At 41.0% G+C, this 18482-nt stretch overlaps 1 protein-coding gene across 1 annotated transcript in view; it reads left to right on the forward strand.

The window, feature by feature from the left end:
* The window catches only part of ULK2 (unc-51 like autophagy activating kinase 2), a 40229-nt gene extending 25754 nt beyond the window's left edge, over window positions 1–14475 (forward strand). Inside the window, exons 16-28 of the mRNA XM_065695164.1 lie at window positions 986–1123; window positions 2172–2317; window positions 2559–2639; window positions 5403–5689; window positions 5811–6004; window positions 6511–6620; window positions 7444–7596; window positions 8333–8541; window positions 9833–10011; window positions 10924–11042; window positions 11383–11540; window positions 12390–12525; window positions 12627–14475. Coding sequence (XP_065551236.1) covers window positions 986–1123; window positions 2172–2317; window positions 2559–2639; window positions 5403–5689; window positions 5811–6004; window positions 6511–6620; window positions 7444–7596; window positions 8333–8541; window positions 9833–10011; window positions 10924–11042; window positions 11383–11540; window positions 12390–12525; window positions 12627–12694 — 1978 coding nt within the window. The 3' untranslated portion in view covers window positions 12695–14475. The remainder of the gene's footprint in view (window positions 1–985; window positions 1124–2171; window positions 2318–2558; window positions 2640–5402; window positions 5690–5810; window positions 6005–6510; window positions 6621–7443; window positions 7597–8332; window positions 8542–9832; window positions 10012–10923; window positions 11043–11382; window positions 11541–12389; window positions 12526–12626) is intronic.
* Window positions 14476–18482: the final 4007 nt, after the last annotated feature.

Genomic DNA, 18482 nt, shown 5'->3' on the forward strand with positions numbered 1-18482 from the left:
CCTTCCACTGATTGTGTGCTCATGGATAGCTTCCAAATTACTCTGTAGTGCCTAGAAACTGGGTGGGAATAAAAGGACAAAAGTTTGGGGTTTTTTTTGTTAAGACAGTTCTATGTGTATTAGCAAGCAACATTTCATTCTCAGAGGCAGCAAAGAGAATAAGACAGAGTCAGAAACGCAGATTCCTGTTCAATGCCATGCAGCCTGGTAGAACTTTTTTTACATTTCCACTAAGAATTTCTAATCTTTCTCTGAAGAGGTGGTCAGTAAAGGACCAGATATTAGACTGATTATCTTCCAAAAAGCCTGTTCATTTGAAATTCTTTCCATTGAATTCTGTCTTCCTTTAAAAGTATTGGTAACTGATTACACTGCAGTGGTTTGATTCCCTTATCAGATAGTATGCTGAGTAAGGCAGGTCACTGACACTTGAGTTGAACTTGAGAAGTGCTAGTCTGCAGTTTGAGTCTGTGGTTTAATGTTCAGGTGTGTGGTTTTGGTCATTTTGTCAGGGGTTGGTTACATAACATGTTTTCCTTTCGCAAGTTCATGTTGTCTCTTGGGATATCTCTGGGCTTTAGTGGCTTTTGTACACATTCCAGCCCTGCTGCTGAACTTCCTGTTCTTAGTGTGGCGGGTTTTCCTAGAACGCTATTTTGAAGCTTGGTAAACAGAACAAGCAGACTGGCAGGAAGTCAGAGGGATCTCTGGGATGAGTGACGAAGTGCTTCAGCTACTTCTGCACTCTCAGCTTGATCTGATGCTGGCCAGTATAAGAAAGGCAGGTAGTAATGAACAGTTCCTCATCTTTTCTGAAGTATTAGAGCTAGATTAGGACAAGCTGAGATCATACTGCATACAGGGAGTGCAGAACCAGCTTATTTGCCTGTTTCCTAGATTTTCTTGAAACTTCATCAGTGTTACATTTCTGAGAGGGACCTGTCCATCTTTATTCACCTCCTGTCTCCACACCTTCCATCTTCAGGCACTGTCAGCCTTCGGTATCCCCCCGCAGCGAGACAGCACCGATCCCGGTTCCCACTCAGCTGCGGAATTACCAGCGCATAGAACAGAACCTCTCCTCCACTGCCAGCCCCGTGTCAAACCCCCACGGATCACCAAGGTGAGTCTGGGGGATTTAAACTCCTTTTTCTTGGTTCTAGTTTGTGTTTGTACTTTGTCAGAGGTCCATGCTTTCTTGCTGATGTCATTTTTTGTTCTGCACAAAAACACACTAAAGGCACTTTAACAATAACAAATAACAGTCCTTCACAGTCTCAAGATTATTGGATGGGCACTTGAAATTTTTCATAAGAACAAAAGGAGCTTGTTTTTTTCACTCAACCCAAGAAGGTAAAAAGATGAAGTCTTGCTTTTTATTCCTCTTTGTGTATTACGTGGCATTACATTGTAAACTAGAATGTCAGTAATAATTAACATTTTGTTTTCACATGTGTAATGATGAGGTGAATGCATTGTTCTGTAGAATATCTAGGCATTTTTTGGGATGCTAGTTAACCAGCTTGTCTATTTCAAAGCTCTAGTGTGCCAGACTTACTCTTTGCCTTGTGGTCTACAGAATCTGGATGGTAAAAGTCAAACAGACTGCTTGGAACTCTGGAGAACTTTACAAAAACAAACTTGTAGTTCCTTGCATGTTTTTTTAAGGATCTCTGATTTTATAGTAGTTGCCACACTTCAGAAAGTTCCATTCTCTTAAATCATCTGTTTTTAGTTAACCTGACCTGTGGACCTATGAAAAACTGTCATAATCACTGTCATGTCACTATGAAAACTGTCATAATCTTTGTTGGCATAAAAATGAGCATTTGCAGCAATACATTTCACTTGATTATAAAACCCAAATTTGATGACTTGAAAATTAGGAATCCGTGTACAAAGGGATATCTGGTATAATTTTCTCCAGTTAACAGACTGTTACAGCATTGAAAGTTTAAAAAGTCAGTGTTGAACAAAGGGAATTAAATCTTGTTTGTTTTCAGTATGGGAAGCTTAGCTCAAGTTAGTAGCTTAATAAGCTTTAACGTCATAGCTTTCTCTTTAAATGTCAGTGTTTTCTTTATCTGATGTACTTCTTAGGGGATTCTGAAGCTTATCTGAAGGAACCACAGTTACTGTAGTGTGTGTAACCAGTCTTTTCACCTTGTTAGAGCTGGAGTTGTGAGACGCTCAAATACCAGCCCGATGGGTTTCGTGAAGATGGGCTCCTGTTCTCCAGTGCCAGCTGACACTGCACAGGGTGTTGGGCGGAGGTTGTCCACAGGATCTTCTAGACCCTATTCTCCTTCACCACTAGGTGAGCCCATAAATTCTTAGCAGAGAAGGTAAAGTAAAGGTTTATCTGGAACAGTAATTCAGAACACTAATTCTTGCTTGAAATTATCTTAAACCAAAATCCACCCAACCAGGTCACATTTGCAGAAGTAATTTCTGTTAAATGACTCACAGAAGTGAACTAACTCAATTTTATTTCGCTTTACCTTCATCTGTAGGTGAGGTATAAAGCGTAAATTCATATTTTTATTTTGTTTGCATAGTTGGAACCATACCTGAGCAGCTTGGACACTGTTGTTGCGGACAGCTTCAAGGACATGAATCAAGGAGTAGAAACTTCTCAGGTGAGTGACTGGACAGCGTAACTGCTACTGTTTTGATAGAGCTTCTAAAGCTTTTTGTGAAGGGAGAGGAGAGCCAACAATACATTAGTATGGGTTGATAGGAGACACTGGGTAAGCAGTGCACTGACTTTCTGTAGACACTTAGCCCAGTTTTGGCAGAATCAAGACAACCTTTCCCCATAACTAATTCCCTACACAGTAAAGGAATAACTAAAATTTCTTTTTCGTGAGATAAAAAAGCAACTCTGGTAATGCCCGTCTTGAAACAAGGGTGGAAATGGATGGATTATAATGAATGGGAGTAACATACTTCTCAGAATCTGGTTTTGATAGACCAGATTTGTTATGCCAGCCCCCAGAAAAAGGAGGGAGAACTGCCAGTGTACAACATGCAACACATTTTCGTCATTCCCTTGGAAATTGACTGGGATCTGATGTTAGTGTTGCTAAGCATTCAGTAAGCCTTGCAAGTCATAAATTATGGCATGCCAGCAGAAGAAGGGGAAAAAAAAAAAAAGATCTGGGAGAAATAGGACTTGTTTTGAGACTGTTAAAGATGGAATTGCACTGTAATGCCAGAAGGACTGAGCATAAGAATATGCAATTCAGCAACACATTCTGCTATGCATACATTTTGGGTGCATTTTCTTCTTCTAAAATACTAGTTATGCTCTTTAATTTGACTTTCTAAGAGGTGGTGTTGAAACTATACTATGGGGTTTTCGCCTATTTTAAACACTTCCCAAAATCATCTGGGGATGAGCCTTCATTTCTTGGAGTAGCCATATTTCATATCTGAGAGTGGTTTCATCCATAGGAGACATTCTGTAACATGTCTCAAAAATTGCCTTCCTAATTGCTGTGCCATTGGCAATCTCAACAAAAGGCAAGGAATAAGTGAAGCCACAAATTTTATATAGTCTCTTCTCTTAAAAAGAAGAGGGGGTGATCTGAAGAGGATACAAAGCGGTGTGTATGTTTGTTGCATCTTTTCTTTGGGTAGAATTTTGTAGGGCTTTTGGTTTAGTGCCTTTTGCCAGTATCGAACTGACTTGTGGCATACCAGAGCGCTGGTTTTATGGCTGTAAGGTGGTGGGGTTTTTTTTAATGTTTCTTTTATTCATGTATTTCCTTCATTCTTTTCCTACTTGACTTCATATCTTAATTTCAGATGAATGCAGTGGTATTTCTATTTGTAAAATACCACAAATTGCAGTGTTTAAATGGCTGTGAGAAGCTGCCTTTTGCTTCTGGGTGACGGGAGGTCATCTGTGCTGAGATTTTCTAAGGAGTGAAGATGTCTGTCATAATGTAGCTTCTAAACTAATTGAGCTACTTCTGCTGCCAGTGACGGCAATGGACTAATTCAGAAGCATGGTGGCAATGACACTAGAACAGTAAGCAGTGAGATTTAAAACTGGTTTCTAAAGTGACAGGTGAGGACTTCCAATGCTATGAGACAGACAAGCAGAGGGATTTCAAACAAGCAAATTCTTGGCTGGGAAGTTAATGAGAAATAGACTTGATCTTTGCTGGAGCAGTGAGCAGAAAGACTATTCTAAAACATACTGTTTAATGGAGTGAAATGAAATAAAGTGCTCTTATTCAAAATGTAACTAGCCAAAAGCGGAGACTTAAGAAGGTTGAAAAATGACTCAACAGCTGGGCACTTAACTGAGCAAACTGCAAGAAGCTTGTGATTTTTGTTTATCTTTTCTGAGCATACATTTATGAAACGGAGCCTATTTCAGAAGATTGTCTTGGCCAGCTCTTAAACATCTTACATAGTTAATACGGTTCATTTTCAGTTTTGCCTTCTTTTTTTAACATGACATTATTATGTTTTTAACATGAAATTGTCACTTCAGTGTCAGTTTGTTGAGGTTACTAAGATGGGCATTTTATCTGGAACACTGTGGCCATAAAGCTGAAGTCTGATGTCCTATTGCGGAGTTTCTCATCAGAGACATAAAAATACCACAAGGAACATGATCACATTTCAGGTTCCTTATTTTGAAAGAGGGGAAGGGCACATTTGGGTGGGTGAGATGTTCATAAGAGAGATTTCCCCAAAGCCCTCTATTTAGGTGACTGCTTATAGCTCTTCCATTTTTTTAGGAGAAACTTTCCAGTCATACTAAATCGTGGACTTGCTTTGTACATAATAAGCTTTTGAAAAAGATTCAGTCTGACAGAGTAACAAGTAGATGACTGCCCAAAGTAATGATCCCAAACTGTTCTATTTGAGTAACATGGTTATTTTTAGTACTTAGTTTTCTTGCAGGAACCATGAGGTGAGCTGCCTTTTGTGTCTGCAAATGAAGTCACTATGTGCAAAACAAGTCACTAACGTGTAATGTTGCATTCACTCACTTGTTTGTACAATTACAATCCCAGTACTTGAGAACCTCTATTCAACCTAGAGCCTTGATGGCTGCACTTGAAGTTTCAGTATTGGTTATGCCATTCCTGCTGAATCTGACCACTTTATTTGTCTTGATAGAGGTTGCCAGAGGTACTGCAGTTGCCAGTACAGCTGTCACCTTGAAATCTTGCCGATTTGGCAGCTTAAACATCCAAATAGCTGACAGGCTAAATCTGTTCTCCTTGCCATCTAGGGAGTTAATGATCAAACGCAACTCACAATATTTGCAGTCCCATCATCTGGCAGTTTAATGTTGATCTCTGGCATTTTGGGCTTTGTTGACATATTTTCCAAGCACTGCAAGAGGAATATTACTTCATTATTTTTCATCCCCACAGGTTCTCCAATACCACCATCTCAGTCTCCGCAGTCACTTCTGATGGGAGCAAGGTTGCAGAGTGCACCTACTCTCACAGATATTTACCAGAACAAGCAGAAGCTCAGAAAGCAGCATTCAGACCCAGTATGCCCATCCTATGCTGGGTATGGATACAGTCACTCTCCACAGCCAAGTAGGCCAGGTAGCTTGGGAACATCGCCTACCAAACATATGGGATCGTCACCTAGGAGTTCAGACTGGCTGTTCAAAACTCCATTACCAACAATCATTGGCTCTCCTACTAAGGTTTGTTAAGTTTGCCACTGTCAGTAAAATGTGGTAACACACTGCCTGAAATCATTCCCAGTAATACTGTGGGGGTTCTAACTTTAGTTTTTGTGTGTTTTTTTGGTCTTGATTCTTAAAGGCAACGGCTCCTTTCAAAATACCTAAAACTCAAGCCTCCTCAAACTTGCTGGCCCTGGCTAATCGCCAGGGCTTGGTAGATCCCCCACTGCAGCCTAAAGACATCACTGACCCAAGGGATTTCACACACTTCCACTCAACCCAAGGAGGTGAAAAGCAGGCAGGAGAACAGCCCAGTAAAACTACCTTTGGCAGGTAGGTATTGCAGTTTTTATAATACATAAAGCTGGGTAGGTAACTTGGCAGAAGAATGTATGTTGCACACAGCAACTTGGAGGGGAAGAGCATGCAAAAAGTGAGCCGCGAGGAGATGCTGAGGTTTGATGTATACAACAGAAACATTTTGTACTGTGTATAAATATAGCATGGACTTCCTGAAGCGTTTTGTGCTGCTGTCTAGTTCTCTTTCATTTTGATTCTCTGAATATGGAATTTCATTGCCTCTTTGAAGTCTGTGCAGTTTTTGCTTGAAAATTTATGATAAAATTTGCAGTATATTTTTTTAAGAGAAGGGTATCTTGGTTTTTATAGTTAGTTCTGCTTCAGTAGGTCCATGATGAACAGCAAGTTTTCAAGCCTTTCTGTACTTTGAAGTATTCCCTATAATACAAAGAATCTGAAAGTCATCCTTAGTTGCAGGTTAGATAGGAGGATCTCGCTGAAGAACTTCCATTGTGAATTCATAACATTTTTCTGTCTAGGTCTGTTAGTACTGGGAAGCTCTCAGATCAACAGGTAAAGACTACCCTTGGTGGCCAGTTATATCAAGGCAGCACAGACAGCCTCAATACTGAGCGACCAATGGATACAGGTAAGAAACAGATGGATACATCCAAGCTTGCTTTATGTGCTAGGTTTTTTATGGAGTGCCAACTAGATGCAGTTCTGCTTCCAGCTTCAATAATTGGCTCTGACAATTTTTAGCCTCAGTACAGCAGGGGTTTTTTTTCTAATCTTTAAGAGGGGATATGTTCCATTTCTTTAACATAGCTTTAAAAATAACAGAGACAGGAAAATAGCTATTTCTGTGCTAAACAGAAATATCTTAACTGCCTCTATGGCTAGAAGGGTTTGGGATCTTTTTTGTTTGGTTTTATTTTTAATACATTTTGTGGCCGTTTCATTTCCTAATTACACCCTGTTTTCATATGAAAGACAGTTTATGTAATTCTGGGTCACTTCTTCTTTTTTTCTCCTCCCTCCCCCAGCTTATCCCTTGCCACAAGTGGCCACCAGAAGTTCTCACCTTGCTTTTGAACAGATGGAAGGAGTTCTGCAGACAGGGCTGATCTTCAGCCTGCAGACCTGTCATGGTCTGTGTTTGAAATTTTTCTGTTGTATCTTTTGCTGCAGGACTGGTGGAGTCCTCAGGCTCTCAGAGAGCCGCTGTTGCTCTTTTCTAGGTGAGATTAGAGCGGAGAGACATTAAAAGATATGTGTAGGCTGCATCTTGTCTCTTATTGTGTATCATCAAGGCTGTCCACTCAGCTTGTTTTATTTGCTGTCAGAACTTCTGTCTAGTCCAAATCTTGGATCTACATCCAAGCATGTAGTGCTGCAGTGCTCCAATTTGCTGTATGTAATTACTTGATTATATCTAATAGGGACTAATTTGCTGAAATTCTCTTTTCCAGCTCCAGCAGGGGCCTATGGAATTGCAATGGCACCTCCTTCCATGGGAAGCGGGGCAAGTTCTCGGGCTGTCATGTTTACTGTTGGGTCCCCTCCAAGCAGCGCTACGCCTCCTACCTGCACCCATATGGTCCTCAGAACAAGAACCACCTCAGGTAAAACTTCCTTATTAGTCTGGACTGTTCTCAAACACAACATTTGGGCTTGCCCAGTTCTTGGGCCAGTAACCTGATTACTGCCTTGCACAGCAGGTGCAAATCCTCTGGGCCATAGTGTAAAAGTAGTCTGTAAAGTAGAGATGAATGTCAGATGAATTCTGACCTTTTTTTCTCCTAAAGAGGTGGTGAGAGGCATAGATTTACAACACAGCAGTGTGTAACCTGTGTATACAGCTTTACCACAGGAAGTGTAATAGATCTCAGTGACAGAGGTTGAAAGGAAAAGTTGGATTTCTGATTCTGTTTTTTTTGCCTGCTGCTGTGCATTGTACGAGAAACAGCATGCAAGCAGTGTGAGCTGACCACATTTGGGCATGTGTCAGCTATGTTGCCAGATATCAAAGATCTCAAGGTAAAGGCTGTCATCTGCTCAGGATGATCAGGAGTGTGCAGCAGTGTGCTTTTGTGAACTATAGCACAACCTTTAGTCTGTACTGTTGGACTCTGCCTTGGAATCCTTGTCAGCCATTCCCAGAATCTGTGTTATGAATTGTCACTGTTCACTGTGGTGTAGCCTTTGCATTCTCCACAGACCAATGTAAGGAATGATCAGGAGAGCTTCCCAAGAGTAAATCTGTGTTGGCTATTGATCTGTAATTTGCAATCAACTGCAGCCCCAGTGCTGCGAGATGGAACAACCTATTAGACTGAATGTGTGTTGTTTTTCTTGTAGTTGGATCAAACAGTTCTGGAGGGTCTCTCTGCTCTACTAGTGGCCGTGTATATATGGGCTCTCCTCCTGGTATTTATATGGGTTCTTCTCCTCCGGGAGCCGAGGCAGCTCCAAGTCTGAAGTACATGCCTTATGGTACTTCGCCTCCCAGCTTAGAGGGCTTTATCACTTTTGAAGCTCCTGAATTGCCTGAGGAAACTTTAATGGAGGTATAGAAAAAAAAATAAAAAATTAATGTTTTATAATGTGTAATGCTGCTAAAACAGAGACATGGTAAAAACAGGACCGTTCAGTGCACTTTGTAGCTTCCTCTTCACTGTTTCAGATGTTCCTTTATAAGATCTTGAAAATATTCCTGTATCAATCGTGACCAATTTCTCTTTAGTCATTATTCCTGGCATATTATGTATTTGAATAGGTAACCAAAGGAAAATGGTTGCTTTTGTTCACCAGAGCCTTCCAAAGAGGCCTCTGTTTTAATGCCAAGTCTCTGGACGTGGGTGCTGACAGTAGCAATATCCCTCTGGGCATTGCTTTTAGCTGCTGCTTCACAGTCGGTGGATGACGTTAAATCCTCCTTGTGGGAAGAGTGTCCTATATGGGTTTTTTTAATGTGTGGAGGAGTGACACTTTAAAAACACAAATCAGGGTGGTCTTTCACCAGACTGCTATCCTTAGGCTGTAAATTTCTCAAGACAGATTGCTGTTCTGTTTTCTCATTCACATCTTGCTGGAAAGTGTTTGGGTCCTTACTGAATCTATTGACTGCTTGACAGTACACTGTATTCTTCCCACAGATAGAGTTAAAATGAATTAAGATCTGTATTACTAAAATATTATAAACATTGCTAAGACATGTTTCATTAGTTTTGAAGGCTAACTTTGGGGTTTTTTGAGGAGAGGCTATGCATGTGTTTATCTATTTTATTCACCAAGAAGCAGTTTGGTATTAGCTCCAATTGAAGCTGTTTAGTTGAAAGTGTAAACTTTGGGTTTAAACAGCCACCTTTTAACACAGTGTAATTCTAGATCTAACTGTAAATTAAAAGTGAAGCAGATAAGTATGAAGCTTTAGATCAGTTCTTTTGTAGGTATCAAGTCTTTAATAGAAGCCAAATGTTCCTTCTGGCTTCTCATACAAGTGCCAAGCATACTTTTAGGTTGCTGATAATATAATAACAAGTATTATGTCCCACTTGTGATTCCTTCAGTTGCTTGGGTTTCAACAAACATAGAACTCCATGTCCCAATTTCTTTGGGTTTTTTGAAAGACTCTTAAGTACAAGCTACAGTATCTTGAAATTATTGACAAAGAACAAGTTAATATCTGTTGATTCGGACCCATTTGATTCCATAGTTCTACTTCTGGCTCTACTGCACTGTGATTTATGCATAGAACTGACATACCAAGAAACCCTCAAATGATTAGCAAGAGTTTTAAGTGTACTTGTGTGTCTTATGGCTTAATGATTAAATTGTTGTCATCTTTCCCTCTGACAGAGAGAACATACAGATACATTACGTCATCTAAACATGATGCTGACATTTACAGAATGTGTTCTGGATCTGACAGCAGTACGAGGAGGAAACCCAGACCTGTGTACTTCTGCAGTATCGCTGTACCAAATCCAAGAGAGCATAGTTGTTGATCAGATCAGCCAGCTAAGCAAAGAATGGGGGTAAGTATGCGGTCAAATCATATTAAGAGAACTAGCGAATACTGAATACATCCAAAATGTATGCAAACTATGCCCATTTTGTTGACAGTGGTTGTTTTGCTGTCTAGAATCTTCTATAGGAATAAGTGTTTAGCAATGAAGACAAATGAGAAAGAGCAAAGGATAGAGAGCCATTTGCTAGCAGACAAATAAAAAAGAACAGTGTTTTCTAGCATGTCACATAAGTTGGGGAAATGGTGAAAAGTTCAGGCTTGAGGTACAGCCCTGCATTTCTAACCTTGGGAATCTGTGTACCAGCTTCTGTCAGACCTGAACCCCTATCTGTTGACCGGCCTGAAGCAGTAGCACTGTGGTGCAGGTTGGGAAAGAGGAAGGAGTGTCCAACTTTGACCTTTTTTTCCAGTGGAACTGATCAGCCCTAATACAAAATCAAAGAGAAATTTGAGAATTTTGGAGTGGTGGGAAAGGGCAGTTCCACTTCCTGCTTGCTTTCTGGGGAAAAAAAAAATCCGACAAAAAAATCCCTGCAAAGTGTTTGCTTTTCACAACTGAGAATTCCAGGGGCATAGGAAATGACACTGCAAGAAAAGTACACCCAGTCACTTGTGGTAAGACGTTGACCTCAGGCATTTAGTCCTCACAAATAAGTGTTCTTTTTTAAAATGCCTACATTTAAGCAGTTTGTATTTGCTGCTGCAGCTACTAGATGAGCAGATGTACTCTTCAACCCGTGACAGCATGTTTGTGAAGGGAAGGGAGGGGTGGAGTTGCATTTTAAACATCTGTCTTCCTCTTCTGCTGCTGCTGGGTCCTGTGTAGGGCTGTGATTTAAAGTGATGTCTGCCCATGGCTTGAATGTGTTCTAAAAAGGTGTGTTGGTACATAATTACTTATTTTTTCCCCCCTCCCTAGACAAGTAGAGCAGCTGGTGTTGTACATGAAAGCTGCCCAGCTGCTCGCATCTTCTCTGCATCTTGCCAAAGCACAGGTCAAATCGGGGAAGCTGAACCCATCCACTGCTGTTAAGCAAGGTAGATGCAACATAATCTAGTTTGCTTTGCTTGTGAATTTTCTTTGCTAATAGGTCACTCAGAAAGCTTAAATTACAACATGTTTGTTTTCTTCAGTACAAGAGATAATGTATGATTGCACAGTTCTGATAATAAACAAAGGTACAGCTAGAAACTATTAAGAACTAGTTACTAACTTAAAATGGAAATTATTTGATATATACCTAATTTGTAGAAGTGGCAGAGTAAATAAACATTAAAAGCTCAAGTTTAAACAGATTGACTTTGCTAGTGCTGGGAAGAGCTGAACTTAGGCTATGTTGTTTTATTTTGTTTTAATTTCTTCTTACCTTTCCTCCAGTTGTGAAAAGCCTCAATGAGAGATACAAGTTCTGTATTGGCATGTGCAAGAAACTGACTGAAAAGTTGAATCGTTTCTTTTCGGACAAGCAGAGGTTCATTGATGAAATCAACAGTGTAACTGCAGAGAAACTCATCTACAGCTGTGCTGTAGAAATGGTAAGTTACTCCTTTTACCTAAATGATAGGGCATTGAGATTAATTGCTTCCTTCTCTTTGCATCACCAGAAAATAGAATGTATGTTTCCAGCATTCTGTTCATGGTAATCTCTGTTAGTTTTTCACTCTCTTTCCTGCCCTGCCTTAACTGTGGCTATAAAGTTCCTGGCAGATACTGCCCCTCAGGGACATTTCCACTACATCAGCACATTTGGTGCAAAACCACTAGGAAAAGAACTCCTAAGCCACACAGCTCTGTGTGCTGCAGTCTCTTCCAGTAAGGCTTAGTAAAGCACAGAAGCAACAGAAGTAGCTTCATCGATCTACCAGGTTAATCTGAAGAACATCAGCCTGTCCATACAAAGCAAAAACAGAAAAAATGTGGAAGCTTTTTTGTGTAATTGATAAACTTTTTATCTGTTGTGGAGCAGAGGCAGTAACCACACAAGGAACTTGACTGCTTTTTTAATGAGAGGGAAGTGTTTTTAACACAGGTGTCACACACAAGACAGTGGCAAATACTGTGGTTAACCCTTATAATGGTGCGGTCATGCACAATTTGTATTCTTTACGAGAGAATGCAGGTGTAAGAACAAGCATATTTATTCATGTGGTGTTGTAACACATGTAAACCAAAAAGATCAGAAAGTGCTGTTACAGTTTATATGTGCAGAATACCCTTAGTTAATACAGCACAGGTGCTGTATTCTCTGACTGTGTTTTGTTATCTCACAGTTATAAAAAAAACAGATCAGCTAAATTAAGGTTCAAAAATCATTCCATTTGAATCTTTCATTTCATTATTTGCCTGACACAGTTTATGTAACTGAATCTTCTGAATGATTGCAGGTTCAATCAGCAGCTCTGGATGAGATGTTTCAGCAAACTGAAGATATTACATATCGATACCACAAGGCAGCCTTGCTGCTGGAAGGACTGACTAAAATACTACAAGACCCTGCAGATATAGAAAACGTACACAAGTGTAAGTTTAGATTGAATAATGAAAATATTGACAACTGCATAGAATTAATGCATTGTAAAATAACACTGGAGTCATGACATATTTGTCACCTCTCTCTGCAGATAAATCTAGCATTGAGCGAAGGCTTTCTGCACTTTGCTGTAGTACAGTGGCTGTATATGAGCAGTAGAAATATCCCAAGGACCAGATGGTGTGAACATACGGGACCACATCAGTGATACTGCACTTTTTTCACTACAGCTTAATTGTTGTTCTTGTTCTGCCCCGTGTGGAAGATGATTCTTTCATTTCTGTGGTGACTACCAAAGAAACAGCAGCATTATTCAAAGAGGAGAAATTCCAAAAGTACACTTGCCTTACTGATCCAGCAGCTCCTTTTTCTTCCTAGCAACAGAATTTAAGAGTCTCTCTTCACATTTCAAACTGATCCTTGTATGTGTGCTTTGGACTTGAATGATCAGGGGTTTTGGTTTTTTGTTCCTCATGAGGTTTATAGTGAGTGGATCCTTCTGCATCAGGTACAAAAAGACATTTCCCTTGGAAGATACCCTCAAATGTTTGTGAAAAATATTTTTAAGTTGTCAGTAAAATGTGGCAGAGTGGATTTGGGAAACCCTAACCATATGCACATCCTGACTGAAGGGGCTAAGCTGGCTTGTATTGCAGCTCACATGTTGTAAACGTGGCTCAGCTTGTTATATGAAGGGATGACGAGGTGCTCCTTTACACAGGGGAAAGACGGTCATGGAAGAAATTGTGCTCCATCTGTGTAACATCCCCAGTGGGTTTTTGGCTGATGTGGATACAATTTGATGATCTTCTTCCAAAATACTTTGGTTTGCACTAATTTACTAAAGCAACTGTATATTCATTTTTGAAGAACTATGTTAAAAAAATTAGAGAAAGAAGGCACAATGGACTTGGCTGAATTTCATTTCAGTGTACATAAAATTCTTTTCAGAATTTCAAATGTAGCTTCTAGAAGACTTTCAAACAAACTGTAAAAACTTGTATTCATGTGAACCTTTCCATTTTATACCTATTTGTCTAATACTTGAGTAACTACTGGTCTGGACTTTTCTCAGTAATAGCAATGTTGAGTTGCTGGTTGTTTGCTTTTTATATAGATTTGGTTGCATCTTTTATTGTGCATGCAATACGTGCATTAATGCCTGCAGTCTCTAGGGATGTAATGACAGTTCTCTGTAGTTTGTTTCTTGAGCAGTATTACAAGAAATACTGTAAACTGAAAGGTTCTGCAAGGAACCATGCAAAACCAGAAAATGATGTTGGAGTTTGAGATGCTGATAACTTGATGTAGAATATCTACATACAGTGTGTGTGAAAAATCAGGATTATTATGTGTGCATTTTGGGGGAGAGGTGGGAAGCTTCATTTAGCCTTATAGGCATTACCATTTCAAGCATCCCGTGAGATCATCAGGACAGTGATTTGCAAAGTATTTAGGCAGATCAGCTTCTCTGGAAATGGTTCCTATACTTTATCTTGGGGACTTTTTTTTTTTTGTTACTCAACTGCTTGAATACTTGAATAAACCATTCTCCAGGACAAGAATCATTTTAATCCTCTTAAACACAGTGATCTGAATTATTTGACAAAGTTGTACAGGGCTTACACATCAAAATACTGTTTCAGTGTTTGGATAACCATGTGTTTCCTTTACTTTGACAAAGTAATGTACTTTTTACCTTATTTATCTGTATGAAAATCCAACAGTTAATTTGAAAGTGTTTGTTTATATAATGTTTGTATTTTTAGGTCTTTAATACGGTGTTTCTACCTCTCCTTTGTAATTGCATGCATTATTCTTGAAACTAGGTAATAACTCACTGAACTGTTGCGTAATAAATAGCCTTTTTATTATGGCCTGTATAAATGTATATTAAGGTAAAAATAAATACTGACACTAGAAGTGTTTCTATGGTAAAACTGACTTTCTGTGTCTGTGTAACCAAAAGCCAGTGGTGTTAAAACAGCCTGTACTTGGCTGGTTAAACCAGTTGCTAAATGTTCCCCTCAGCGCTTGGATGTGCCACCAGGGCAGGATGGGGCAACTTGCTCCAGTTTGTTATCTCTGGATAGCTGTGGCACAAAGTGTCCCTGAGTTTGTTTTCCATGGCTTCAGCAAAACAATTTACCCTGCTTTATTTAATTAGTCTTTTAAACTTGGATTTGAAAACAAATATGCTAAGTAGGTTCCTGGGTAACAGCTGTATGTTCTTTCAACAAGGTGCTTATTTGTTGCCTCTAGCAAAGAAGAGCTGTCTGGGCTGCCGAAACAGCGTATACAGAGCGAATTGACAAAAACTGGCAGTAAGTTACAATTTCTATCTAAGCTTTACAAAAAACAGGCTTTGTCCCCCTTGCAACCAATATCCTCTCCCCAGCCAAGGTGTGCTATGTGTGGCTGTTGTGTTCCTTAATTGTACCATCAAATTCTTCTCCCAGTTAATTATTTTAAGAAACCCCTACGCTTTTTGACTGGCACATGAAGAGGATGAGGAAGAAGTGAGCAGGGAATGCTAATGATACATCTGAACGCAGATCTAAAAACAAAGCAAAAGCCTTGATGCACAAGTCTAGGAGATAAGTGGCTTTTCCCAGGAGCTCACTGTTTTTCATTGCTTTTCTTTTTTTCCTCAGGATTCAAGCTCATTCTCCTTCCACTCTTGCCAGCAAGACTACAGCTGCACAAACAGGAGAGGAAGAAAAGGCCTATTCTTGTTCGCTGTTTTCAGGATGAGGGGACCAGTGTTTGTGGCCTGTCTTTCTGCATAAACTCAGTCTACAAAGATCCTGAAGCTGTCCTCTGTCTTCAGCTCTCTGTGCTGAGCAGCAGGTGCTTGTTTGTACCACACACTTTTCTCTCAGCCTTTGATAGAACTTGAGATACTGGATGTGCTTTTCTAGTTCAGCTCTCTAGCACCTACTCGAGAGCACCATGTTCTGTACTTCTTCCACTCTCTCCACAGTGTATAATATACACTGAAGAATCTAAACCGTGTTTTGATTCTGACATTTGCTGCTTTTTATAAGCAAGAAGTTGAACTCTCCCTGAGCCCGTCCTCTGATACAGTGGGTGGAATCCAGGTAATTTAACATGCAACTAAGATACTGCAAAGTATTGAAAAGCATTTTTCAGTTCAGAGGTGTGAGTTCTTGGGATTCACTAAGTTCTGCATAGTTCTTGCTACAGCCATATCCAAGTATTGCCATTGTCACCTCTGGGTTCAGAGGCAGTAGCTGTTGTGATCCACTGGTATCACAGCACTGTGCCACGCACAGCCCAGCTGTACCGAAGAGGGAAGCTTCCTTTTTTTCCTCTATAGCAAGTAAAGCGGGATACTGCTGCTTTCACAGCATGTTGAGGTTTTGAAATTCAGGTAGGCTGGCTTGTGACCTGGCTTGTGACCCACCTCCTTTTGGTCTCCTGCTTCCTCTCCTATTCTGTTTTATTAAATATGGATCCTTTGACTCCTTTGTCTGCTCTGAACTCTGCTTCCTACTATCTTTTTTTCCAACTGTCCAGGGTGCCTTTAAGTCTTCAAGCAAATCTCCTTTTATCCTGAACTTCCCTGTCCAACCTGAGCCATAACCCTGGCTATGACTTGTTAAAAAGCTCCCACGTAGCTCCTTCGTTCTGTAGATCAGAGAAGTATCTCTCCGTAACCCCTTTCTTGAGGTTTGTAAGTCAGCTGGAGCCCAGTCTAACCAACTCTTGGCACTGCTTCTTCGGACAAACACCTTTTCAATAGGCTTTTGTATGCAACAGGCTCCCCCCTCCTCTTTGGCTGAAAGCAAACCAAGTGCCAGTGGTGCTGCTGAGTCTTGTTGCAGTCTTTGTGCCAATCATTTCCATTGTTTCTTTGTGTGGCTTTCACATTTTCCATGGCCCCAGCTATGTCTACAATGCAGCCCACAGACCATGGGTCTGTACGACACAGTATCTTGTTCTCGCAAATGTGAGATCAGCCACAGCTTTCAAAACAAGTGATGCCATAAATGAACTAAGCTGCATTTATTCATGTAGGTTCCTTAAAACCTCTCCCTGTTGTTAGTCGTCTGTACCTGCTTTCATGATTGAGTGTTGTTTGGACTTCTGTTTCTGCCTGTCTTGTGCCACTGGCCAGATTGTGTAACTTTGGAAAATACTTGGAACTTGAGACTAGGTAGATGTTTAAGAAGAAATTAAGCCTGGCTTACAGCTTGAAGTTCTATAAGCGTGGTGTGTGAGCTAAAGCCCTTTATTGATTAGTTGTGTTATTTGGTGGACTCTTGAAACTGCACTGTTTATCTCCTAAATCAGAGTTCTTCCCCAGGCTCTCCATGATGCTTTTGAGAGCAGGGCAAGGAATAGTACAAAGGGATGCTCCCCAGGCCTAGAGCCTGTCACACTGCATTGCCTTGCTATCCCTGACTCCATGAGAGGGGTGAAAGCAAGGGGCTGTGAGGAATGGAGTGGAGAGGGGAGTCTCAAGCTCCTCACTGAAATATCCCTCCTGCTACAAGTGTAGCCCACTAGAGCACCCCCAGTGCTGCTTACCTCCTGATTCCTCTGGAGTTCAATTTCCCCATAAATAGTTCCCTTTGTTTCCTAGTGACTAAATAAAAATAGAAGACACTGTCAGCTCCCAGGCGTGGGGAGCACGCTGCAGACCATGCGTTTCACTGGGTGCTGTCTGGGGTATTCTTCCATTTCACTCAAGATCCCATGACTCCCTGAAATCCACGTGTCTTGCCCAGTTGCTGCAAGGAGACTCAACTGATATTTTGTGATGCTTATAACACCCTCACAGCCTTGCTTTCTGTCCATAATTTGCTAAAAGGTGTCCCTGACAAGGACCAAGAGGGATCATGTACCAGGATGGAGCATGCTGCTGCCAGGTTTCTGTGAAAGCAAGGCACTGTACCAGCCTGCTGGCCACTGGGATGAGCTGGGACGTGACACCAAGCACAAGAATTGCTGCTGTGGCATGATGACCCTCATGCTGAAGGATGAGAATTTTCCAGGCTCTGAAGAATGGCTACTCCAGAAAACAAAGGTAAATCACCATCTCCCTGCTCCAGCAGACATCCCCTGCTGTGCATGCTGCGTGCAGAGGATGCATTGCATTATTTCCCCAGGGGCAGTGGAATACTCCATGCTCAGAGATCTTTTTACTCTGATTTCAGTAGCATTAATTCCTTATCTAATTTTCCTTGGACCTCCAGACAGCATGGTGCCTGGTGCCTGGACAGAGCTATGCCTGCAAGGATGCTAACAGAATTAAGGCGAGTATGTTTGCATTGGGTAGTGCCCATGTGAGGAATGTTCCCAGTTCTCCTACCCCTGTATCCTTGAATGCTAAACCCAGCTCCTTTCCAAATAACCAAGTTCAAGGGCCCTGTCAAGCCCAGCCTGTTTTTCTCTCACACGCTGCCTCCTGCATGCCAGTATTGGCAGTTGCTCTTGTCATTCTTTTCCACAGCAGGCTGTTTACTGCTGAGATTTGTGCAATAGCTTGTGAAATGTTCACATGCTGGTTAAGCTGCAGCCCACAAGTTGTTAGCAAAGCCAAATGACTTTACAAAAGCCAAGCTTTGTATTTGGGGAGAGTTGTGGCTCAGGTGTAGACTGCTGAGCTAACAGGCACCCCCTTGCCTTGGAGAGCTGGGGAGATGTCATGAAACTTTCAGGGGAGAGCATGTACTCCATGCTTGCTCCATCTCTTGGGCATCAGCACATGGCCCTGTGTGTTGCAGGCGGGGATTTAGTTGGGCATGGTTTCAGCTGAGCAGCATTAGCAGTAAACAGTCTGTGTAAGAGCATGTCAGAACCAGGAGTGTGTAACAACCTGGGAGTAATTCCCAAATTCCAAAGCGTATGCTTGCATTCGTGACAATGGGTCATGCTTCAGTGACTGTAGGCTATTAGGGAGGGATGGGATCCATCTGTC

This window comes from Lathamus discolor, chromosome 14 (assembly GCF_037157495.1).
Source record: "Lathamus discolor isolate bLatDis1 chromosome 14, bLatDis1.hap1, whole genome shotgun sequence".
In the NCBI taxonomy this organism is placed as follows: domain Eukaryota; kingdom Metazoa; phylum Chordata; class Aves; order Psittaciformes; family Psittacidae; genus Lathamus; species Lathamus discolor.